At 39.5% G+C, this 26,897-nt stretch overlaps 1 protein-coding gene across 4 annotated transcripts in view; it reads right to left on the bottom strand.

Annotated features, from left to right (window-relative positions):
• Window positions 1-26,897, bottom strand: part of LOC118799218 (trichohyalin-like) — a 182,888-nt gene that overhangs the window by 51,720 nt on the left and 104,271 nt on the right. For all 4 annotated transcript variants that reach the window (XM_036558957.1, XM_036558959.1, XM_036558958.1 and 1 more), the window contains 4 exons: window positions 25,595-25,717; window positions 21,960-22,185; window positions 10,438-10,567; window positions 4,181-4,313 (listed from right to left, as the gene is read on the bottom strand). In XM_036558957.1, coding sequence (XP_036414850.1) covers window positions 4,181-4,313; window positions 10,438-10,567; window positions 21,960-22,185; window positions 25,595-25,717 — 612 coding nt within the window. The remainder of the gene's footprint in view (window positions 1-4,180; window positions 4,314-10,437; window positions 10,568-21,959; window positions 22,186-25,594; window positions 25,718-26,897) is intronic.

Raw genomic sequence — 26,897 nt, 5'->3', positions numbered from 1 at the left:
CCACTGACTCAAGCTGCTGCAGAGTTAACGTAGTGCCAGAAAATGATTAACAGCGAGCGGCAGAGGGATCAGAATGGTAGAACGTTCCCTAAAACTGCGACAGCTAGCTTCTAAATATCTGTTCAGCAGGTCCATGTTCGATAAAACAAAGAAAAAAGCTCAAGAAAGGCTGTACGGATGACAGTTATTAACAATGGCCATGTAACGTTAACCTTTCCTGAACCTTATCGCTTTCCGTAGGTCCAGTGGTGCTGCAGTTGATTTCTGTTCAGTGAGTGCGGCGCCCGAGAGTTTGATTTGTGAAGGGAAGAATCGGATGCAATACTGGCAGAATCCTCATTTAATTGGTCCTTCAGGTTACATAAACACACACTGAACATTATCAATAAATGTGGCAATCATAACATCTTCATTACAAACCCATCTTAGATTATTTAGCTCAGCGCTAGTGTGGTTATCTCCTTGCTCTGGGCTCCTATGCTTTCATATTTCCGAGTAGGACGTCATCAGGGGGCGGTAACGTTGGTTGACTTATTTGCATACTGTGATGTGTCATAGTATTTTGGTATGAAGACACGCCACCCGTGCCTATAGCAAAGCTGATTCAGATGGACGCTGCAGAGGTGGAACTGACCACGATAAAAATGATATTTTTACAGTTTGGAAAGATGTGTTCACATTTTAAGCAAGGTGGTATATTTTATCACCACAGAGCAGTGCATTTCAGCTGTTGATGAAAAAAAGGTCTTAGGGTGTAGTTACTCTTTAAAAGATTCAGAGATTCCAGAGAAATCTCTCTGTGCGTAAAGGACAAGGCAGAAAACCAATGCATGCCTGTACTTCTGTAATTGAATACAACCACATGGACTCCTGCTTTGTTAGAATGAAAACCTGCACCCAAACTGGCACTTTGTGGATAAGATTGGACACCCCTGATGTAAGACCATAAGTCCAGCTCCCAATGCTCTAACCAACTGTCTAAATACTTATGATATCAGCAACACTGTACCGTACTGCATATTCATGGTTTGTCCTGTGTTTCCTGTGTATATGTGTGTAATGACTTTGAGTGAATGGTTGATAATGGCCTTGTCAGTGGTCACTGAGCTGGATTACAGTGGTTTTATGATGCCCCTGAGCCACTCTGTAACTGTGGACTGAATGACACAGCTCAGTCCAGCAGCATTCCAGCTAGTAACAGGCTAATAATGTATACATTTTGCCCATAGGCCAGTCCTTCTCCCATTCCAGACCGCACGCCCGCAGTGCGTTTCCAAAGGATTTTCCAAACGCTGCCATTCTGGTGAGTGGGACCAATCAGGGTAAATGAAGATCAATAATGAGCCAATGGGCACGGTTTATTTGGCAGATGAGGTGGATCATTAAAAACACAGCATGCTAATTTGACGGCTGATGCTCTGTGTGGAGTAATGATGCTATCACAGAGACAGTGCGAGAGCGAGCGCATGCAAGAGCGAGAAGATGAGTTCACACATTCTGCTCCCACGTTCTTTCATATGGCTGAGAAAGAAGGACAAAGGAAGAAATATCAGTGAATATTCTGCACTAATCACTTAATGTACATCTGATTTAGTCATTGTGTGTAATGAGGCAGTGCTGACGAACAATACAATCAAACATACATCACAGCTAATGTTGATAATTCTATATAAAATTAAACATAATGAGCCACTCTTCACTATCACATAATATGAGATATAGTGTGCTGTGCAAAAGTCAGAGACCACCCTTCATTTATGTAAGTACATGAAGTGATATTTGTAAGGAAGTTAGGTCATTAGAAAGTCAAAGGAAAAGAAGTGAAAAACCAGGAGTCCCAAAACAGGAGTTCAAGTTTAAAGAATTAAAATTTTAAGACATAGAGAAAAAGGGACTAAGAGCTGTGCAAGATCTGGTAGACCACCAAAACTGTCACCAACAGATAAACATTGCTTTAAGGTCTCATTTTTGATGAAAAACAGAAAATCAAGCTCAATTTGCTTCAGATCTGAAAAAATCCACAGGTGTTTCTGTCCATCTTTCCACTGTGAGACAATCCTGGCTGGAAGGATGTGCAGCTGTCAAGAAGTCATTAGTGAGAAAATGATACAAACAAAAAAAAGAAGAAAATTTGCAAATTAAAAAAACTACTGGTGTTCTCAAAAATGGACTGACCACCCCTGAGTCCAGACCTCAGCATCATTGAATGTGTCCTGGATTACATGAAAAGCAAAAAATGCAACCAACTTCTAAGACTGAACTTTGGAAGTGTGGAAAAATACCCTGCAAATTCCTCTGAACACTTGAAGTCTCCTGAAAAGAATGGAAGCTCTAAAAACCGGTGATGAAAGAAGGGTGGACACACTACATACTGAAAAAAGATGATACAGATGTTTAGGCTTCGTTATAATTTTCTGTGAAATATTTTTCTGCTTTTTTCCTGACACTGAAAAATGAATAACTTGGATATAATGACCATTCTGACTGGACATCAAATAAATGAAGGGTGGTCTCTGACTTTTACTTTGACTTTTTAGTACTGTATAAAGGACTAAAGGAATGACCAAAGAGGCTAAACAGAAACACACAGTGATGCTTAGTGCTACACCTGCCAAACGCTCTTTACAGTGTGCTCAAGGTCTTCCTGTGGATGTGTGTGTGTGTGTTTGCCTTCATAGGGCTGTAGAGCAGCAGAGCGAGAGAGAGAGAGAGAGAGAGAAAGCTCCATGGAGTCCAAGCCTGTATTGATCCTGTAGAGGATCAGTATCCTTTCCCCACTGTGGCCACTGAATAGGACGAAAGTTCAATACTAAAAAATCGGCTGCTCATCCAGATCTCACAAAAGCAATTTGTAATATGGATTTATCCTCGCTGCCTACAAAGCCCGTTGCTGTTTTTACTATTTAAAAGCTTTGATCGGCTAGCCGGAGACGCTCCATCTTTTTTAAGGCCTCGATAGAGCGATTCATTTGCAATGTAGGTGGCAATTTTGCCTAAAATAAGCACAGCTATGGATAGTGTTTGGAATAAATGAGGAGCAAATGGATGGAATACGTTTGAATGAGCCATTTACTGTAGTCAAGTCCAGTGCTGCGCTGTGGTGAAATACTGAAGTGGCCCATCCAGCAAAGGTTTGACAATGCTTTTGCTTTTGATTTTGTACGAGTGAACCATGTGAAGTCTGGCTGGATGGAAAGCAGAGTTTCTTTCAGGTAGGCGAAGAAAGGCAATGCAGTAAATATATAACAATGTGCTTTATCCGAACTAGAATAAGCGGCAGTGTGAGGTGAAGGTGTGAGGGAGTTGATTAGCCCGTTCTCTCTCTCGTGCTCTCTTTTCCGAGGTGACGGGGGGTTGAGGTTGATCAGAGCGCTGGGTGGTCGATATGACATCGGCTCGGCCTGCCGTAATTAGCCGGCGTTGGCGAGGTCCATCACAGAGCAAACGGCACATGAAAATGATCCCAATCTCTCCCATCAGTCGCGCTTAAGCTCCCCCCAGCTTTACCTCTCAGAGGCATACGGCATATTTAACCACCTTACAGAGCAAAGAGAGGGAGAGAAAGACAAGTCTGAATTATTCAAGTTCCTAACCCATGGAAAAAAAAGAGAGAGTAGGAGAGAGAGAGAAAAAAGGAGAAGAAGTTGAGAGGAATTTAAATGATTTCAAAGGAACTTGCAGAGACCCGGATTAATTAAGTCTCAAGGCTTTGTGAAGGCCCTACCTGACAACACTTATCCAATCTGATTCCCACATGTAAGACATTATGAAATATTACAAGTTGGAATTAGGACTCCAAAGTACCTTTCCACAGTTAGTCCTCCCATATTAGAACAAGATAATCCCCGCGCTGCCACATGACGTTCTCCGCTAATCAGACGCCTGGAACATTCCAAATCCGCCACTGCGCTTTACTCTGCGTAGATGATGGCTGCCGACAGCAGCTTGAGGTACATGCATAAATAAACAAACACGGCTGTGGTCACGGGCCCACGCTGCGTGTGTGTGTACGCGTGCCTGTTCCGCGAATGTTGGGCCTCGGACACCGCTGACCTTTACAGTTGTGAGTGAAAAGCGTGAGGACGGACCCTCCTGGCCTTTATGGGTGTTCAGAGTGTGACGCGCAGTGTGAGAGGCCAGAGGGCTGTACGAGTGTGAGCGCTTGTGTTGTGTTGGTTACCTGCTCTCTGGCTTCGTCTCTTTCAGCCACGGCCTCACAGCTGCGTCTCTGCTGCTCCGCTGTGTCTTCTAGAGCTTTCTGTAGAGATTTCTGAGAAACGCTGGCCTCCATTTGAAGCTTCTGTAGAAGATCTCTGTAAATACACACAGATTTCAAAGAAAGAGTGACGCGTGTACAGTGGTAACTCCATTCACCCACATTGTAAGTGTATACTCATTCATCATATTCTGTCCTATTTAGGGCTTCAACTAATAATGATTTCTATAATCAGTAAACGTCTAATATCTCTGATACATACTCACCAAGCACTTTATTAAGAACACCTCCTTGTATCTACACTCTGTCCATTTTATCAGCTCCACTTACCATATCGTTTTGTAGTTCTACAATTACAGACTGTGGTCCATCTGTTTCTCTGCATACTTCGTTAGTCCCCTTTTAACCTTCAATGGTCAGGACCCCCACAGGACCACCACAGAGCAGGTGTTATCTGGGTGGTGGGTCATTCTCAGCACTGCAGTGACACTGATGTGGTGGTGGTGGGGTGTTAGTGTGTTGTGCTGGTCTGAGTGGATCAGACACAGCAGTGCTGCTGGAGTTTTCAAACACCTCAGTGTCACTGCTGGACTGAGAACACTAAGAACACACCACCACTACGTCAGTGTCGAATGCAGGGAAATGATCCAAGTAACCCAAGTAACATCTGCTCTGTGGTGGTCCTGACCATTGAAGAACAGGGTGAAAGAGGTCCAACAAAAGATGCAGAGAAACAGATGGACTACAGTCTGTAATTGTAGAACTACAAAGAGCTCCTATATAATGAGTGGAGCTGATAAAATGGGCAGAGTGTTGATACAAGGAGAAGTACTTTATAACGTGCTCTGTGAGTGTATATGGCTGCAATGAGTATTAAATAAATCTAATAATTAGCCATATCCAGCATTTTCTGTCTGAACCTGATTTGCCACAAGTCATCACGCTTTAATTCCGAACTCGACCCAAGTCCAATAAAACTTGACCCAGCCTAAATCATACAACAAAACCCGAATACAACAAAATTCTGTTCAAAACTGACCTGAACCAACCCATCATAACCCAAAGTATCCTGGCAGTTTTATTTGATAGCACTGGTTACCACATAGCGACAATGATAGCTATCATTACATCACATATAAATTAAATAATAAAAATAATGATAAAATAAAACAATTAGCTCTGCTGGTTTGAGCCGACTACAAAAGCAAGGCAGTTGGAACGAAACCTGGGATCTGAATTCACCAAGTCTGCTGAAACCGACGTAGCAGAGTTTAGCGTGGTAGAAAGCAGCTTAAAACCCTTCATCATATAGAACCAAAAAATGGTCACTCCTGACCAAAGAAGTTGTTTTTATTTTTGAAGATGATGATTATCAATACGCTGTTTCCACTGCTCTCCTGCAGATCACTGACACATCTAACAGCATCAGTGACCTCTTCAGGGTTACAAGATTGAGCAGGATGCTACTTGCTATTGAAGTATTAAAGTTTTTCAATGCTCTTTTTTCATTTTTCTAGCTTGTGAGTTTTATTAAATAAATACATCGAAAAAGCTAAATAAACAAATATAATTTATACAACACAAAAAAGCAAATTAATATCAATATAAGGTAAATTAAGCACAACAGTATCTGTAATAATAATAAGTCAGTCATTAAAATGACACCTTGAGCTTTTCTTATTCTTACAGAATATTAATGTCTGCAATAATATTCAATATAATAATTGACCCTATAAAATAATCATCCCTTCTGTTCAGCTGTCTGTGCCACCATCATTGCTCAAGGTTCCAACAAGTGATTTCTTCTTTTGTAGTGCAACGAAAAACACAGAAGCCAAATCGCCTCCTCAATACTTTCTGTAGTGAACTGCAGTCTCTTGAAATGACAGCATGCATCATACAAACATATAGAGCTCTAGATGGTGCCTTTTTAAGTAAACCTTGCCTCAACAACAAAAATCCACGTTAACATAATCCACGGTCGACTTTGTCAACTTCTTATCGCAGCCCTGGTTCTGCTCAAAGGAAAGCAGCCCTACAGCTGGTTTAGTATACACAACAATGAGTGACTCACACTGAAAATGGATCATGGAAGCACTTTTCTCAGAACACTCTTGGCTTTTATGTCAGTCATTGCAGTTCTGATCAATCAAAAATTACATCCAGTGCAGTAGCTGATTGTTAAACCCAATAATTCACATTCATCGTGAAATTCAAGTGAAAAATCCTGCAGCAGGCCCAATCACTGGTATTCACACGGCATTGCTGCACTTGGACTGTAACTCAAGCATACTAAATCAAGCGTAATGACCCTCTATACACCAGCCCGTCAGGAAACGAGCCCTAATCCGAAACCAGAATGAACGAGACTGGTGCGACTTCCTCTCAGGACTGAAGCCCGGCTTCGTTTCCCCTCTTTTTCCAAAAGAGGCTGTTGGTTTAGGGGACGTATTTTTATTATTTTTTTTATATCAGAGGTCATTGAAGTCTCCAGGCGCGGGAGACAATGGGCCCTGCAGCAGCAGGAAGCCCCATTCCCAGGCCTGGAAGTACGGCAGTAAAGAGGCAATCGATGAAGTGTCTATTTCTGCTCCGCCACAATGGGAACCGGCTGCCGTGGCGAAAGGATCAATACGACAAATTATTACAATTTCCACAACCTCCACTGGACATTCCGTGGGGTGCAAACACGCGCGCCTCCGCCTCTCGCTTGCATTAGTGCAGTCAAATGGAGCGAGGGGTGGGGTGGGGGAAGAGGAAAAAAGAGAGTTAAATACACACGTCACAAATGCCTATTCAGACATAATCAGTCAGCTTATATGATGGGGCTCGAAAGGTTGTGGCCATGTGAATGATGGCATATGAATAATTGCAGCCCATGGTGGATGAGGAGCAGAAATGGCTCTAATAGAGGGTTTGGGCGCCAAGGCTGGTCTGCACACGTAAAAGGCATGGAGGGGAGGGTTGATAATGTCAACTCATATGCAGAGACGTTTGCAGCTAGTATCACGATATACAGGGTGATTCAAAAAGATTCATCCGATTCCAAAATGATTTATTTCACTTGTAAATCATTACAGAACAATGCAGTAAACTGTAAATGGTTTAAGTGAGCATAAAGTTTATTATGTAATTTTACAAGTGCTCAGTATGAACCTCCTCCAGCTGTACGGACAACATCAACACCACAGTCAAATTCATCCCATACTCGATTGAGCATGTCGGGTGTCACTGTACTCACAGATCTTTCAATGCGATTTTGGAGATCATCCAATGTTGTGGAACCAATGACGAACGCTCTGAGCTGTTGGAGCTTCACTGCTGACGAAAATCACGTTGCACAGTTATGACTGATTCACTCTTATTGCAGTGGAGAATGCAGAACTCTTTCTGCTCAGGGGTCTCATCTCCTCGCAGACTGAAGGGAGCCATCTTCCACTGACAGTCAGAAACTCTACGACCCCCTCTTTCAATTGGTATGTGATTGGTTCCTAGGCACCTCATGGTTGTAAAAATATGGCGCTTTGAAATCGGATGAATCTTTTTGAATCACCCAGTATTTGAAGACATTTTGATCATGCACAATATGTATCACAACACATTTTTGGAGGTTTGCAAACAAGTTGTAATGAAAAACAAGAAGAAAAATCAAGTGATTTGTAAAAAAAAACTAATAAAATAAAATGACATCCAATCATCTATTTGTTATGTGCAAAAGTCACTGACCATCCTTCATTTATTTACTTTTCTGCCAAAAAGTCAAAACGGCCACTATATACAAGTTAATGTTTCAGCGTCAGGAAAAAAAAAACCTGTCAGAACAAAACCTCTCAGTTTTTAATTTTTGACACAATTTAAACACAGTTGCTCTTTACATTGTGTGTAAATGTTATAATAAGTAGACCAAAATAAATGGTCCAAGATTACTGATTACATTCACTTATAGTATGTTATAGTATAAAGTATGTGTTTTCTTTCTACTGTAAAGTTTTTTGGACATTTAAGTTTTGCTCCAAAAGAAATAAATAACTCAATGGCTGTTTTGACAGAAAATAAAATGAATGAAGGTTGATTTCTGACTTCTGTACCGCACTGTAACTGGTCTACATTTTTTTTGTATGATGCGTGCTGCAGTTCAGTGCTCTAGAAGTACTGGTGATACCCACAAAAGTGCTCTGTGATTTAATTTATGATGATAACGATAATGCATCATCATATTGCCCACCCCTACCGTATGCATAGGCCAGCGAGTCTGGTTTGAATTTAAGTGCAGACTTTTGTTAATGCTAACAGATTGAACTACATAAGACTGCCTTCACAACCTGCACCATGCCAAAAAAGCAGGGCCTTGTAATTGCAGTGTGGGGGAAATGGAAAGGCAGTTTGCATGAGATGACAGAGAAGGAGGGAGAGAAAGAGGGGGGTGCAGGGGGTTCCCAGACACAGCTGAAAGACATTTTGCATCATGCTTAGCCTAATAATCGACATTTGTGCGCTGGGGGAAGAACGTGGGATCCGGGCGAGCCACCTGTGGGTGTGCATGTTAACAACTTCCAAAAAAAGAAAGGAAAAAAAATGCAATGAAATCCCAAATAAGACTGATTAAGTCAGCCGGCAAGCAAAGATCAAACTAAATACTCCAAAGGGCAAAACACTAGTTATATGAGCGCATGCTGGTTTGGAACTGACGCACACTGTACACAGATTACACACAGATGCTGTTTAAACACGCTGCCTCGGCGTACACAAGGCAACCAACGGCGAGGCATGAGCCGCACTTCTCCTGCCAGACTACAGCGAGCGTGATAGGAGCAGACTGAGGGAGAGAGAGCAAAGGGAGCTTACTGTAACTGAGGAGTTGATCCTCTATAGTTAAGCATTGTTGAGACTCTGACAAAGGCTGGTGCATTAAGGGTGTGTGGAGGAGAGAGAGAGTGTGTAAGGGTAATGTGTTAGTACAGTTAGGGTTTAGAACCAGACTCTGTAGAACAAGACATAGCAAGATACAGAAGTATAGTATGTGCTGCACTTCAGTACATCAGGTGAGACACTGTCTCTTACCAGTCAGATGGTAGTATGTTACTGTATCTTACTGTACCTGCATGCGCTGGTGGGGAAGGGTGTTAGTGTGCCTTGTAGTCGCACCACTGACCACCAACTCACCCAGAGTTTGTGGTCAATGGTGTGACTAATGTTCTGTAGCTGTTTGGGTTGGTGGTAAACTGTTACTGTATCTTACTGTAACTGAGTAAGTTGGTGATCAATGGTGTGACTATAACTTTCTGTAGCTGTGTGGGTTTGCGGTAAACTGTGTTACTGTATCTTACTGTAGGTGACTAAGTTGGTGGTCAGTGGTGTGACTAACTCTCTGGAGCTGGGTGAATTAGTGGTAAACTCTGTTACTGTATCTTACTGTAGCTGAGCGAGTTGGTGGTCAATGGTGTGACTGCAACTTTCGGTAGCTGTGTGGGTTGGTGGTAAACTGTTTTTCTGTGTCTAAGTGCGGCTGGGTGAGTAGATGATAAATGATTTTATTGTATGTTTCTGTAGCTGGGTGAGTTGGTGGTCAACGGTGTAACTATCTTATTGTGTTTGGGAGAGTTAGTGGTCAATGGTTTAACTGCATCTTACGGTAGCTTGCTGAGTTGGTGTTCAATGGTGTAACTGTATCTTACTGCAGCGTTCTGAGTTGGTGGTCAATTATGTTAATAAAACTACAAATATGTGCGTCGGGATGCATCAGTCTGAAGGCGGTCATTCAACTGCATATATTTAGAAACATTAGAATCAATTATGACTGCTTAAAATAATATTCAAAAGAATTATCTCCATTCTATGTTATAAAGCATTGTTTGTATACTACCACATAATTTAACAGCCACATCTGTGTATTGAGTGATTTTTTATAAGAATAACTGCATTAAAATATTCTAATTTAATTGAATAATGGCTTATCTTACTGTAGTCACATGGACTGATATAATAAGTCCCTCTCTGTGTACTGGTAGTAAACTGTAACTTATATGTAACAGTGCATTATGCCAGTACATAGCGATACTTTATCTTATGTAGATGGGTTTGTGGTCAGCGGTGTTACTTTATCTTACAGTGGTCCTGTGGACCGTATTTTTCAGTCTCTGTATGTATCAGTAGCAAATGGTGTACTTGTAACATATATGTAATGAAGTAATATGTTGACATATGGTGTTAGCGGATCTTACTGTAGCTGGGTGAGCTGATAACTGCTCTGTTTCTGTCTCTGCTCCAGACTCTCACTCAGCTGCTTTTCTGTGGTCCTCAGACTGGATGATAACAACACTGCCCTCTCCTCCTGTCCTGCTACAGAATCAGCTAGGCGAAAGAGAGAGAAAGAAAGGGAGGTGAAAGAGCAAGGAGGGGGAGAGAGAAAGGGAGGGGGAGATGAGGAATCAGAGAGGGAGGAGAGATAGAAACAGAGCGAGACAGAGAGAGGAAGAGACTTTATTTAAAGCATAATCATTGAAACCTAAAAAAAAAAAAAGAAATATGTAGTTTTCATAGAGATACATATACATAGACTTATTTTGAATATGAACAAATAATATACATATAATTGTTTATATAATTTACTCTTCAACTATATATAAAGAGTTTAGATACAACAAGTTTTGGAAAAAATAACAGCTTACATCTAATGCAAAATCTTTTTTTTTTTCTTTAATAAAGCTGATATTAAGCATAATACAGCATTTATATTATCTGTATGTGTAAAGTCCATTACCAACAAAGCATTTCACAAAAAACGACATTCTTCAAAGTGGCCTATAATGTGTTTTGGAACTAAACCCTTCAAATACATATAATACGTTCATTTTAATCTATAAATAAATAAGCTCCTACACATATCCTAATCAATTATTTGGGTTTTTGGCTTCTGCTTTAAAATCACAACTGTGACAACGGTGACAGATACATAGTTATGCCACATTGAAAATAAGCTATTTTTCTTGCACAACACCGCTGTTTTGCAATGAAAAATACATTTCACCATCATATTTGTCCATGCTAATGCTCATGCTCATGGAGGACAAATCTTTGTGTTTACAGGAAAGTAAGGAATAATTCCAGTCTCCAACAATAGATGGCACTCTTTACTTTGAGCCCAAACACAAACACTGAAGAACACAGCCAGGCTTTTTCTTTCTTTGGTAAATCTAATATGAAAACAACCTTGTTCTGGTCTTACTACAGTTAATGTATTGAGTGTGCATGCAAAATGCCAACTGCTTATAGCCACCATGTTGAGCTGGCACTGCGTCTTTAGTCTAAGGTGAGGAACAACCCGTCAAATAGATGAGAAAGTACCAAACCTCAGAGAGAATACTGCCATTGAATGCACAGATGAGTGTTATTTTAGTGCACTTAGCCCCTTTAGTTTGAGCATTGCCAAAAGTAATGAATATATAGAGCAAGAAAGCTTGCAGGGGTTCAGTTGGCCTGGCCTGTTTAAATGATGTGTGATATGTGTGTGGTGGGAGGGAGGCTCGAAGGGGGGCTAAAAAGCGAATGCTAAAATCCACGGCCAAACATGATTAATTTATGGTGTTGCAGGGCCCAAACTGTTTAAATTGGAGCCGCAGGAAATTGAAGAGCCAACTGAAATCGCTAAATATTTAACAATGTACAAACACAAAGGCCGAATACAGCCCACCTCAGCTAGATTACAGAACCTCAAGGTAAAATATTTTATAAATCTAAATAATCAATAGGGGAAGGTAGTGAGGAAAGTGCTTAGAAATTCAGGTTTGGACAAAAATAAGCAAATAAATAAATATATATGTATGAAAAAAGCCAAAATAAATAAATAAAAATAAAGAGAACTGAGGCACTAATTCAATATTGCCCCGTTAACATTGCCCATCCTAGGAGAGAGTGGTGGAGAGCAATTAATTGTTGATAGGGCCTGTGCTGCTGCTCCACGAACACAGCACACGCAGGTAGAGGTTAGAGTGCTGGAAGTAATAGAATAATGTCTTTTCGCTGCAGTCTGAGCTTGAAATCTAAAAGCCAGGGGCTTCCACAGCGAGGGGAGGGTGGAGGGAGCATGTTTAATTCTGACAGGCTTTAGTGGAGAATAAAGCCAGCGTATGAGTATGTATGCTGCAGTCCATTCCCATGTTTTAATACTCAACATCTGTGGGCTTTTCGGGACGGATGGGTTGTTCTATAGGAAGCGGCGCCTATAGGTGTCATCAGCGGGCCTTCCAAACTGTCCTGGGGGTGGGTGAGGGGGTTTAAAATTCAAGCACGCCATACGTCCGGACCTATGCAAGCAAATGGGGCTTAAAAATTGCATCAAATAAAGTTTACCTTTGCCTTGGGTTCGAGCTTGAGTTGATTCTAAGCCAGAGGCACTCACAGCTGCTGCCTTATTTACAATCCCTTTGGCAGACTTACAACTGCCCCGGGCTATAACACAGTGTACCTAATGTTCAAACTGGCAGGTAATCTTATGTCAAACATACGCCTTTGATATAAAGTGATCAATAGATTCTTGTAAAGAAGTAATTTCTCTGATGTTTCAACCCAAGACTTTCTTTTATTACGATACATATATAATTCATATTTTTTGTTCATCGTAGAGGCTCTTCTCCCAAAAAAAGAGAGAAAAAAGGAAAAAAAAGAGGGCCATTGTAGGATAGAGAGCAATAAAGAGAGCACAGAAATTGTGTGTTTAGATGTTTCCGGAGTACAACAATTTTTCGATCAATACTCCATGTAACACAATTATCTGCAGTAATCTAGTTGTATTGGAAAAGAGTTTGCTCCGGCCCACTCCCCGGGTTTCAGGCCTGAGAAAGCTCACTGATAATTCCATCATCTTTAAAATGTATACCTCTCAGTGAAAGGGATAGAATATCACTACTCATGCACAAACGGTATCATTTGGGAGCAAAAAAAAAAAAAAAGAATGAAAATTTATGGCCTACCGTAATAGTCAGCATCATTATGACGAGAAGCCATTTCTTAATCAGGAAAATGGTACCTATTTTTAAAATTAGACAAAAGGCACAGACCCCCTCCCTCCCACCTCCCTTTTCAACTTTCAGGCTTTGAGGATTCAAGAAAAAAAAAAATCCTGCCTCTCAGTGTCCACAGTGCACGGACTGGGCTCCGAAGCATACCTCACACTCTCTGCTTGCAGCAGTTAGCTTTAGCCTTCATCGCTCACTCGGTGCAAAGCTACAATTTTTCACCTTTTCCCCGTATTAGCAGAATTTGCATTTAAACGTTTTTACTGTAGGAAGGATGCGGCTAAGGATTCTTCAATTAGAAAGAGATGTATCATTTCCAGAAGGCTCTCGCCATGGCAACCCCCGCACCGCTGATGCGCACAACAGCCTCGTAAATCATGTCACTGCCAGCCAATCAGCGGCCGGCTTTTCTGCAGGGATAGGCACGGGCTACTGCATTAAGTTATATTCCAGCACATAATGCATTATTCCTCGTCTTATTCTAGCAGAGAGCTGGGCTTAATGGTACAAAATAAACACCTCCAGGAGCTCCAGCGGAGGCCGCTGAGGCCAAACTACATATGTAGACTATCAATGAGGAGCGAGGGGAAAAAAAGAAAAACGACGGGTCAGAAATACTGTAAATCATATCATTAGAGTTTAATGCAAGAAAAACTAGATGTATTTGCAAAGAAAAACTTCACAAAAAATCACTTAAAAAAACAAGAATAACAAGGTGAGTTCTATTTATAAAACCATCTGCAGAACCTAACAGGAATGTCCTTCAAAGATTAGCTGTAGAACAATAGTGTCGTGGAAGGGGAAGTGTGTAAAGGGGGCAACACAAAGCATGGCGAGGGGCTCCATTCGCTTAAGCACTCCATTCATCCATGCCAAGGGCTCGTGGCATTCTTCTAGAGCGGCTGAAGGGCAAGCCAGTCTCTTAACCCCCCATTGTTGAAGTCTGTGAGGGTTCCTTGACAGTCCGCTCTCGTTTTTTAGTTTGATTCAGTCCGGCTGCCTTCATATGGTTCAATCACCCACTTGAACCCTTATGGTTCCTGGCACATCTTCCCTTTTTCTCCCTCGGATTTTCCCCTCGTTTCAGAGGAGGGGAAAAGGATTTTTCAAATGCAATCCATCACTTATGGCTGGTCAACACCAATTCCAATCAAACCACACCAATATCTTTACATTTTACATTTTAAATGCCCCCGGAAATCAATATGCTGCACGCTGTCGAGCAGCCTTTAAAGTTCCGGGCGGAGGCGAAAAGGAGGGGAGGGGGATCTGTGGGAATCTCATCAACTGAAACTGTTGCCTTGACACCCAGGAATGAAGACGCGGGCGAGCAGATAAAACAGCAGACTGATGTTGGGCACGGGTGAGATGGCGCCGTCCTTAGCAACCTGAGGAGGCCCACACTGACGTGGACCCGGGCAAAAGCTAAAAGACATAAAAATCTATTATGGCTGCAAGGATTAGCAGACACAGTTGACGCTGATTATGGAAAGAAATATTCTGTATTACTTCTAGTGTTCATCTGATGCACGTGGTCATTTCGACAAACTGTGTTACAATACAGCAAGTGTAGGAGACGATATGACTTCTATAGTTTTGCTGCAACATAAACAAAAGAAATCACTTGCACAAATGGAACTTTGATGGCGGCACTATGATGGGGCAAAGCGAGAGGAAACAGCAGACGATGCAATTATGGGATTAGTTGCCGAAACTAATAGAATTATTATAGAAATAATTATTAGTTAACTAGTGATGCATTGATCCAATGTTTTGGAGAAGTACTGGCACCAATACTAACCTTACCAAACTGATCAGATGCTGACTGGACATGACCAATCCACATTCAGAACTGTTTCTTTGTCACAGTCACCCGAGTAGATTACTTTGCCATACATTTTTCTCATTTATTTCTTATATATTTATTTCCTCAGTTCCTTTTCCTTATACATATATATAAAAGAAGCAATGTTAGTTACAGTCTCATGGTACCTTGCACACAGAAGAACAATCCTAAGCAATTCTACAAAGTGAGGTATATAGATATCAAACTGAAGAAACAAAAAGTAGCACTGATATCTGATCAGTATTTGGCATTGGGCAAAATACAGAGAGTTCAGGAATCAGAATCAGTGTCATAACCCTAAGTTATAATGGCCATTTTGAAAAATCACAGCCATGCCAGCTGAAGCAAGCGCCGGACTGTGATAGCAAACAGCAAAAGGCATAATGGTTCGATTAGTAGTTCACAGATTAATCGATTATAGAAATAATACTTACTAACAATAGTTAGTAACTAGCAATTTTGAAAAATTACAGCAATGGTGTGAGCTGAAGCAAGAATTGGGGTGCTTATCAAATGACAGAAAGCATAATAGTTTGATTAGACAGTTAATCTGCTAGTAGCTGATAAATTCATTTTAGAAAAAAACGTTAACCCTAAAACTGAGTGGTAATTTTGATGGTGTGAGCTGAAGGAAGTGTCAAGGCGTTTAGCAAACAGTAGAAGGTATAATGGTTCGATTAGTTGATTACTCAAATAATGGTCAAAAGATGAATCAATTATACAAATAATCTCTAGTTGGACCCCTAAAACCTAACAATTTTTTTTTAAATCTTGTCGATGGTGTGTTTAGCAAACTGAAGAATGCATAATAGTTTGATTATTCTCTATAATAATCTTTAGTTGCAGCCCTAAGACAGAGTAATTTAGAAAAAATCTCACAGATGGTGTGAGCTGGACCTAGCATTACGGTGTTTAGCAAACCATAAAAGACAAAATGGTCTGATGTGCTGATTAACCGGATAACAGATTAATGGATCATTTGAATATCGGTTAGTTGCAGCCCTGAAACATAATGATAATTTTGAAAAATCTTGCCAGTGACATGAGCTGAAGAAAGCATTGGGGGTGTTTAGTAAACTGCTTAAGGCATAACGGTTTGATTAATTGATTAAAAGAATAATAGCTCATCAATTAATCGATTTTAGGAATATTCGCTATCTGCACAACTAAAACTGAGCTTAAATTCTGAAAAATCTTACTGACGGCATGAACTGAAGCAAGCATTATGGTGTTTAGTAAACTGCGTAAGGTATAATGGTTCGATTAGTTGATTAAAAGAATAATAGTTGATTCATCGTTTTAAGAAATAACTGCTGGTTACAGCCTGAAAAACTGAGCTGTAATTTTGAAAAAATCTCAGCAACAGAGTTGATTAATAGCATATAAGTTGATAGACTAACTGATTCTAGAAGTAATCCTTAGTGGCTGCTCTAAAACGTAACAACTGTGAAAATTTTCAGCAACGGTGTGAGCTGAAGCAAGCGTGGAGGTGTTTAGCAGGGCCGGAAGCTGGAGGGTAATGAGGAGGTGAGGGTGCCAGGTGAGGCTGAGAAGCTGCCAGACAGCCGAGCCCCGCATGCTTCAGAATCAGATCATAACCAGCACGCTGCGGACAAAGGGGGGATAGATAACTCCTGATAATTAAAGCGCTCAGGCTGGAGGGCCGTTTGCCGGGGAGGTGGGGAGTGTGTGTGTATGTGTCGGAGGGTGATCTCTCCCTGTCGCCACTAAGGATGCCCACGTTAATTCTTAATGAGACATTCCAGGGTGCGTAACAACACGGCCTGCGCCAAACAACAAAGGCCTCCTAGACTGCAAATGAGGAGTTCTCCACAGACAGCCCAGCCAGCCAGTGCCGCACCGCATCATTACCCCTCACACACACACATACACACACACAGCGCCATCACACAGCCATCATTAAGGTGGGATGCAGTTCCTGTACGTGTGTATTGAACATGTACAGCCAAGTGGGGGCATGTCAGCTTTGGCTAAGCCAGACACACTCAAACAACAGCTCTGATACAGGCCAGAAACACAGCAGCAGGGCAAAGCATGGAGCAGAGGGGGAAAAAAAAAAAGATGCACATCCTAAAACTGACATGTGCTTAAATAACCAGCTCTGTCAGTGCAACCATGTAAAACACAGAAACTTCCTCACCAAAGCCTAAAGCCTACCAATATATGAATTAGGAAGTTCCACTCAGTTCTTTCTACAATGCTCTCTGTCTCCTCAATCATGCAATAGCTGTTGATTATAAAGGATGCATCTGTAGACCTCACAGAGAGCAGTGGCAACAGCATAAGGATGCAGCTGGGTCATTCTCCAGTTGGAGTGGGGATTCAGGTGGATACATCTTTAAAAAATCCATTTCGTTCATCCCAAAACTAAATAATCTTAATATGTCCATTAACATCTCCTGTTATCATATATGCAACAAGGAGAGCTTATTTCCAAACATATGTTACAGTCACTGGTGTTATATGAATGTGGTGTAACACCAGTGACTGTGACTCCAGTGACATTCTGGTTAAAACTGAGGATTTTGTAAATCGGGTACTCATTGGCGTCAGGAGACGCAACTGTGCAACTGTTTAAAATCATTAATAAAAATGATATTTGGCATTATTTTGACATAATTTTAATTACCCAGCCATTAAAGCACATAACAGTGACACACAGAAGTTGTGTGCTGCCTGATAAACAAAATTATCAATAAATTAATGAAATATAGTGAGTGTGACTCGCCTTCTCATGCCTTGAGATGCTTCCTCTCTGATGAGCCTTGATCCAAAGAAGCAGTTTAATAGAGCTGAAAATACTGTGTTAAAATGTGATAAGAGTCCTGATAACACCAGTGACCAAAATCTCTGAGACAAATGAATTTTTTAAATAAAATATATATTTTTAAATGTAGTACAACATTAATGAAATAAAAAGTAAATATGAATCTGTTTTATACAAATTCCTAAATTAAACCTCTTTAAAATATTGTCTTATAATAAAAATGGTTTCGCTAATGTTGAAAATTGGTTTTGTGATGGGCTGTTTTACAGATGCAGAGCGACTATGAAATTTAATCTTAGGTCAACTGTGTAAATGTACATACCGACTTTTGGAGCTGTGCCTTATATTTTAAGCATCTTTTTAAGCCCTGCAATCTTTGTGACATGGTTTCCCCTACAAATGGAAAATGATCCAGCGATGTAGGGTGTTCACCTCTCAGTAAAGCTCAACAGTGTTCTATAGTTCAGGCCTTAAACTGCAATCTTACAAGTTAGAGATGGCACAATATCACTGTTCTTTTGCAGTACTCATACTTAAGTCTTGAGTATCAGCCGATGACTATCTGATATTTTTCAAATTTGAAACAAACTAAGCTATAAAATGAAATATTTTATACAATAACTATATATTTATGTATTATGCTCAGACTGCTCAAAATCTATCACACCCTTACTGTTATAAGCTCATCAATGATGTTATAACATGACTTACATTACTTTGTATTTTGCAGCGCTACAAGCAATTCAACAGTCCTAAAAAAGATGTTTTTTCAAAGGTTCAAATGGTTCTTTATAGAGCACTCAAAGAACCCATGCTTAAAAGGTTCTTTGCATTTTGAAATGGTTCTTTGCACTGACGGAGAATGTATGTGGTTCTACATATCACCGAAAAGGGTTCTTCTATTGTTAAAAACTTAACAATAGCAGAGCCCTTTTTGGTGCTATATAGAACCCTTTTCAAAAACGTTCTATATAGAATCATATACAACACATTCCATCAATCTAAAGAACCATTTCATGAGACAAAAAACCCTTTAAGCATGTAAATGGTTCTTTGAGTGTTCATAATCTATATAGAAGCAATGTTTTTACTAAAGAAGCCTTGAAGAGTGTATGCTATTTCATGCTGGATTCATAACCAAATCAGATCAGATTCACTTGATTTTCTCCTTAGATCCAGCATTTTCTACTGATACTGTACCAGTATCGGATCAGTGCCATCTCTATTACAGATACATCACTCTACAAGGAGGAGTTGTTAAGCAAAGCAGGGCTGGGGCATTAAACCCTCATAGTATGGCATGCTACACAGATAATATCCATAGGATGTACAGCAGGGTCCAAAAGTCTATTATCACATTGAAAATCTAAGACCTTTTCCATGTAAACCTGGAAATAGACAACAAAAAAATTCAGAATTTTGAAAAAACTAAAGAATAAAAGATACCACCTGGAAAATGAAGAAGAAATGTTGTGCTGCTCTATTTCTATTTCCACAGTCAAATTTAAGTAAATTTGTGATATTGGTCATGTTTATACCTTTGTACAAAAACTTCCGATTTTTTTTTAATTGTTTTCTCCCTTCGATTGAAGCTTGAATTCAGACAGCTCTCAAGTGGATTTGATCTACTGATCATAGGCTTTTGCACAAACGTGTGGAGTTCATGCTAGCTCGAGTGCACACTGTCATTAAAGCAGAGTGGAAAACAGTAAGAAATTCTGAAATTCATGTAAATATTTCAAAAATTCCACTTTTCACTCAAATTATTAAGCTGATAATATAATTTGTAATGAAAAAAGAATATGCGATAAGAACAGAATGCAAAATAGCAGTATTTTCATCAGACTTTCTCTTTTGGATTTTACTGTATGTCTTTACATTTAATAAATGATACATGACTGTAGGGGTGGCAAAAATATATCACAATACTTAAAGATATATCCATGATTCAAGATATACATAAAGATACTTAGTTTTTCAGTGATTTGATAAGATTGTACAGACCAAAAAAAAAACACCAGCCCAATTTAAAAAATACTATCAAAAACGATTAATACAATTATTTTTATTCAACATTCCACACACTGTGCTGCACTACCGTCAGTGAGTCAGCTGGTATCTGTGTGTGTGTTTATGTGTTTTGCATGTGGTGAGCTGTGGCCGGCAGCTCTCTTGTGGCTTGACTTCACACCAGGAGGCCGTCGCAGCAGACGCAACCGTGTTACTTTATTAGCAGGCTGCTAATGAGGCATGGCTATCAGCCACATAAAGAGCCTGGGGTAGTGATCACAGAGCCCAGTGTCTTAACGCCAGGATAACTCACTCACTCACACACTCATACACTTACAATCCGGCAGAAACAGGCAGCAAACACAAACGCGCACTCACACACATATACACACACACACACACACACACTCCCTCTCTCTCATAAAACCGCAGGACTAGGCTTTTCAAATGGTAAATATATTCTAGATTTAAAGTAATACTGCAGTGTCTTTCAGCCTAATTTCTATCTGCTGTACCTGTACTATATGATTACCATGAACCAAAACCCTGTACTTGGGAAGAGATCAGGAAATGCATCAAATCAAAAGAAAGTTACAATAGAAGCCAAAGGGAGGAGCAGAAATCCCACTGACTCAAAACATACTTACAGTACAAGTCAATGAGAAGGTGTTTCAGTACATGCCCACTGGCTTCTATTACGTGTATGATACAATTACAGTGTTTTATTATAAGCGTGTTAGTAAAAAAACAGAAAACCTATTGAATCCAGACACGTTTACAACAAAAGCCACTGGGCAGTTGCTGAAGCATATTCCCATTGACTTCTACTGTGAGAATGTTTTGAGGCAATGAGTTCTCTGTTGATTTCTAAAGACAGAGAAATGTGTCAGATTATTATCCATAGCACTCGACCATTTGCTCAAGATTTCTGCAGATACTTCTGAGAAGGTTAGATATAAAAGAATCATCTTACATACAGAAGGGGAAAGTCACAGGACCAAGAGTGAAAACAGACGTTTCCAAAACTGGAGATGATGGATGATTTCCAAGACTGAAGAAACTGATTAACAGATACAGAAAAAAATGGGACTCCTAACAACCGTACAAGATCTGGTAGACCACCAAACCTGTCACTGTCAGATGAACAGTGCTTTCATCTTTGAAAAAGAAGAGGAAATAAAGCTCCACTCTTGCTTCAGATCTTAAAAAAACACAGGCATTTCTGTCCATTTTTTACTGTGAGAAGATGAGTCTGAAAGGATGTGTAGCTGCTACTGAGAAAAGGAAACAGACAAAGGAGCTTGTTCTCAGAACAATGGACTGACCACAGAGCCCAGACCTCACTGAATGACTGAACTTTGAAAGTATGGAAAAATATCATCAGAATTCCTTGAGAAACTGAAAGCAGGTCTCCCAAAAAAGAACAGCAGATGTAAAAACTGAAGGGTGGACACACTAAATTTGGACATATCTGATATTACATTTGGTTGATGAGGTTTCTGTGTACTTTTCTGTTAAATATATGTTTCCTGCCTTTTTTCTGACACTGAAAAATGAATAACAAAACTGTCTGTTTTGGCTGAAAGTTGAACAAATAAAAGGAAGGTCTCTAATGTTGTGTATATTGATAGAGTGCAGCTACACATGCATTGCATTAAACAAGGGAACATGCATAACAATGGACGTATCAAAGTATTACACACTTTTTATAATTGTGCTGAGTGGGAGAATGGAGGTCTAGTCAACTAAATTAGCAAATTTTGCTACATAAGCACAAATATGTAACAGACCCAACCGTCTTCAACACAACAGCTTCTGTGGAGAGCTGTGAGTGCAAAGCATTATAAACATTTTTTGTGTGGCGCTTCTAATGTCAGTCCTCCTACTGTAGAGCTAATGGGTACATATCATCCCCAGTCCTACACAAACACATGTAAAAGCTCTATTTAAGGTCCTGATGAGCATTTAGAGGATAGAAACTATCCAGAAACCATCATGGAATGAACATCTGGAATACAGCCATCTGCTTGACATTGCCTTTCAAAATAGGCCACTGATGAGCACTGAAACAGTGGGCAATCTCACCTGTATCTGGATAGAGTGCAAAAAGCTGCTGAAGCTGTTGGTCCAGTAGTCTGAGCTGGTTTCTCACGGCCTGGTTTTCCTCCTCACTTTGCTTCTTCTCTTCCAGCATCTTCTGCACCTCCTCACGGACCTCCTGCACCTCTTCACTTCTGCTGTGGAGAGTCAGCAGCGTGTGCTGCAACTCGGCCTTCACTTGTACCACCTCCTCCTCTCTCTGCTGCAGGGCCTGCAGTGCAAAGGGACAGGAGTAGAATGACCATCCTGAAATGATCTTCATGCAGATTTAGGCCTACAGTCTTAAAAAAGATTATTCTTCAAGGGTTCTTTAGTAAAAATTGGTCTTGTATAGAACCATGAACACTCAAAGAACCTTTGCATGATTAAAAGGTTCTTTGCATGATTAAAGCGTTCTTCAGATTGATGGAAAATGTGCATAAATGTGCTGTTGATGGTTCTATATAGCATCCAAAAGGGTTCTTCTATTGTTACAAGCTTGACACTGTAACAAAAGACGAATCCTTTTGGGTACTACATAGAACCATTTTCAAAAAGGTTCTATACAGAACCATCTACAGCACATTCTCCATCAGGTTGAAGAACCCTTTTATGATGCAAAAAGCCCTTTAATCATGTAAGTGAGGATGGTAAAGAAGTAAAAAAAAATGATGTGCAAGTATAAATATAATATACATAAATTTACAAAGAAAATGCAAATGTTGGTTGTATGTACAGTGAGAGCAGCATACTGTAAAATGGTAAGTACTGTCTGTGCAAATATCAATAGTGCAATCACATGTAATTACAAAGACCATCCTTCATTAATTCAGTCAAAACAGCAGTCAAGTGTAAGGTTATTTTTCTGTAGCTATGCCTGAAGAGATTGCATATAAGATAATCCAACTGCGTAAGATTGGGAAGCTGAAGTTTAAAAATGTGCGGAAAATTAAGTAACAAAAATTATTAAAAGATAAAGTGAAGATGACTGAATAACTGAAAGTGTTGAGGATTACTTGAATCATGAGCAGAAAATGTAACCAACTTCTAAGACTGAACTCTGAAGCTGTAGAAAAACATTCCTGCAGATTTCTTCAAAAAGTCTCCTTAGAACAGAAGCTGTAATAAAGGTAAAGAATGGACACACTAAACACTGAAAAATTTGATGAGTTTTTCTGTGTAAATTTCTGTTAAATATGTTTTCTGTTATTTTGCTAAAGCTGAAAAATGAATAACTTGTACTTAATAGCCATTTTATACTGGAAGTTCAATCAGTGAAGGGTGGTCTCTGACTTTTCCACAGCACTTAGTAGTTAGATTCGGAATGAATTCCGTTCCATATTAAAGGTTAGGAGTCTGCATTTCTGACCTTTTTTCATTTGTTTTGTTGTCAAATGTAAAGAAACCTGCATACAACAATAACCTTAAAATGCAATTATATAAGTAAATAAGTTTGTAGTTGTGCAATTAATTACGCTCACATTCAGTTTACAAAAAATGACAAAAACAAGACTGAACACACAACAATAACTTCAGTGAACTCGTCATAATTAAACTTTTCTTCTTCTACTTACAAACACAAATGTGATATTTATTGAGTGACAAAGTTTAGAACATACACGTTGACATAATTTCTCATTGAATTTTGCTTCTAGTTAATTCAACAATATGTAAAAAAGAGCTGCTTTGACGTTTTTGAGGTTATAGGGAACCTAGCGTGGTTGAGTGCACTTGTATTCTGCGATTTTGGTAGCTAGAAGCTCAGTCTTTATAACTTTGTCCTTCATGCTGCAGTGAGTGGTTATAGTGTTTACAACTAGTGCCATGCAGTGAGAACCATAAGTGCTGCTACAGTGTTTGGAAATGGCATACTAAATAGGCCCTACAGTCTGTGCCCACCACTATCAATCTGGAATTTGCATTTGTGTCCATTATTATTTAATTACCCTAATTACACTCATGTATGTAACCATCCGGCCCGTTACAGAACGTGTCTATGCGTAAACCTGAACGCACTTAGCATGTATTATGCATGTTAATTTAAGCGTCTTAATGCGGCCCCATTATTCAAAACGCTGAGCGCGTGCCAACGGCCACTGATGCGACCTGACAACAAAAAACATGCCACTGGGGGCATGTTCTCATGCTGGAACACATGTCTGGCGCTCGTGGCTAGGCTGCGGTGAATGAGAGGCTATTATTTCATGTCAGGTGCCCATGAATGGCTGGCGCTCTCACTTGGCACGGCTCCACATCTCCATTCTGTGTCAGTCTGCCAATCATCTGCTTCACTCATTTGAATATTTAGTGTCCTTTCATGCTTTAATTGGAGTCAATTGCATTGACTTGGCACGTTTTTTTTTTGCTGGAAATTAATCCCGGCCCTAATTTGTTTCTGTCAGGAAATCAAAGCCTGAGTGAATAATGGCAAATGTTATCATGGATCCTGCCGTCTTCAAATGTTCTGTCGATATATTTAACTAAAGCCTTTAATTATTTGTGCAGTGCTGTAGGTGAACATAAGTAAGGAAAGAACCATGGATTTAAATAGTGGTCATAAGTGCTAGCTAACAGTGCTAACATAATCTAAACACTTGAGTGGAGAGCTCTTTGAGTGTTTAATATGAAGTGTGATCAGGGATGGAGCAATACAGGGTGAGGAATTAAGGCGAGGTATCGAAATTAAATACTTTTTATGGTATTAGCCGAATTACTTCAATACTACTGAGCAGATGTGTGCCAGTGTTCAGTAATTCAGTGTTCTGCGATATTAAATATGCGCTGTAAAGTTATCATGAACCCTTTACAATATCATCACTGAAAGTTAGTTAAAAATTTGTAGTTTCACCAGAGGTAAAGCTGACACACAGAGTAAAGCTGCTTTGTGACAACGGCTGTGGTAAAAAGTGCTACACAAATGAAATGTGATTTGACTTGACTATGAGAACCTGTGGGTCAATAGGTATGCTTGTTCCAAAATCCTGACTGGTGACTGGCTGTCTAAACTGCATTCTGCATGCATGTTAGTGATACCAGCACTAAATGATTAGTCTGTAATCAGCTTTGTCCAGTAAATATTCACCTTCTGCAAATCACAATCATTTCTGCTTTAAGCCACACCCACTTTTGTGCTTCTAAAAGAAAATATTCAAAAAAGTATCACACTAAATACTCCATTACCCGTTCCAGGTGCCAGTGCTGGAAAACTGAAAACTCTATTTGGTTGTTCGTTGTTCTACACATGTACTTTTGATTCTTTACATGAAATATCAAATATTAATGTTAAATAATGACAAGCTAACAAATGCATTTTTTTTATTTTCCTGATTAATTGATTAATCAAAATCATAAATAATAATGGGCTGATTCATCAAGAAAGGAAATAATTTGTTGCAGTCCTATTTCTTTTACACAAGGTTGCGCAGTTCCAACATGTCAGCATTGTCTACTGACAGCACACTAAAGATATCCCCTTAAAATACTTGAATATTTGGTCACATGATTTAAAAACAGCTAGCAGCCATTCTGCATTGTTTTATTTCTTTACTCAAGAAGTACAAGATTTACAAGGTCATCTGCTACTGAGGAATGCAGCGAAAGGCAAAAGACCAAAAGCTAAAGGCAAAAGGCCAAAGAAGTACCTTCTGGCAGAGATCGAGCTGCTTCTGTAGGGCTTCATATGCCTCATTGGAACAACTGTGGTCACCCTGGTAAGATGTGAAGTCCGTCTGCAGCTGGAGACATTTCCCCTCATAACCACATATCTGTAACAGTAATACATGATGAAAATATTTATACATACATATATATATATATATATAAATGTTAAAATGATAAAAAATACATATATCTGTTAATATGTTGAAAGTGGACCACTGTATACAGTTAATGATTGACTTCACAAGCACAAACTCTGGGTAACACTTTATTTGAAGGCAATATAGGAATTTTATAACGCATGCATAAGCGTTGAATAAAACATTAATAAAGCAATGCTTCAATATTTTTAAATAGCTTATGCCAGTATTTGCCAGATGTCTTTAGATTTATGGTTTTATAAAATTAATGACTGTGTTGATATGAGGGGCTTAAACTAAAAGGATGGACATTTATTCTTTTTATGACATTGTTATAAAGCGTCATTCACAAGTAATGGAACTTGTGAAGTTCCGAAAGTAGAAGTACCCTTGGTAAAAAAACAGTACTTAAAAAAATATTTCTACTTGAGCACAAAATTATAAAATGGCTTGTTTCTAATGTACTTAATTATCAAAAGTAAAAGTACTTTGAGTTACTACAGACATTATTATACTACATATATTGTTAAGTTATTTTGATATGCAAGTTCTGTTAAGGAAACCTGTACAAACAACATCTAGCTGTAAAAGTATAAATTAGCAAACTCTGCAAGTGAAACAAAGATGAAAACAGGCCCTACAGTGCAAAGGCAAAGAAAAGCAGGCACAAATCTGTGGGCTGAGACTCACTCAGGCTTTGAGTCACTGAGATACTTATCCCTCAACAGCAGCGAGAGAATCAAACTCATTACAGAATGTAATAAAGAATAAAATACTGTCATTCTTCAAATCGGTAACTCTTTTATAACACACAAATAAAATTTTATTTGATTAAAATTACATTCCGCCGGTCTGACCTTGTAGGCAGCAGTTAAGTTCATACAAATTAAATTTCTCTGTAATAAAAAATGATTAATTTGTTGCCAGACATGGTAAATATCTTCAAAAAGATGCAAAACAAAAGTGACACTGGTGGTGCTTCATTTATTTCTTTTTTTTCTCCTTTTTTTTGAACCTCTGCCTTGTGCAGAATTACACTGGCTAACTGATATTAATGAATCTTGATACAGACACAAAATTGCATAGCCATCATATGGTGTGAGTAATGCTTGAGGATATTTTCGGGTATGTCCTGAATAGCCTAGGC

Source organism: Colossoma macropomum, unplaced genomic scaffold (assembly GCF_904425465.1).
Source record: "Colossoma macropomum unplaced genomic scaffold, Colossoma_macropomum, whole genome shotgun sequence".
NCBI classification, from domain to species: Eukaryota; Metazoa; Chordata; class Actinopteri; order Characiformes; family Serrasalmidae; genus Colossoma; species Colossoma macropomum.
Note: the sequence above shows the minus strand (reverse complement) of the source record. Positions and strands in the feature narration are given on the sequence as shown.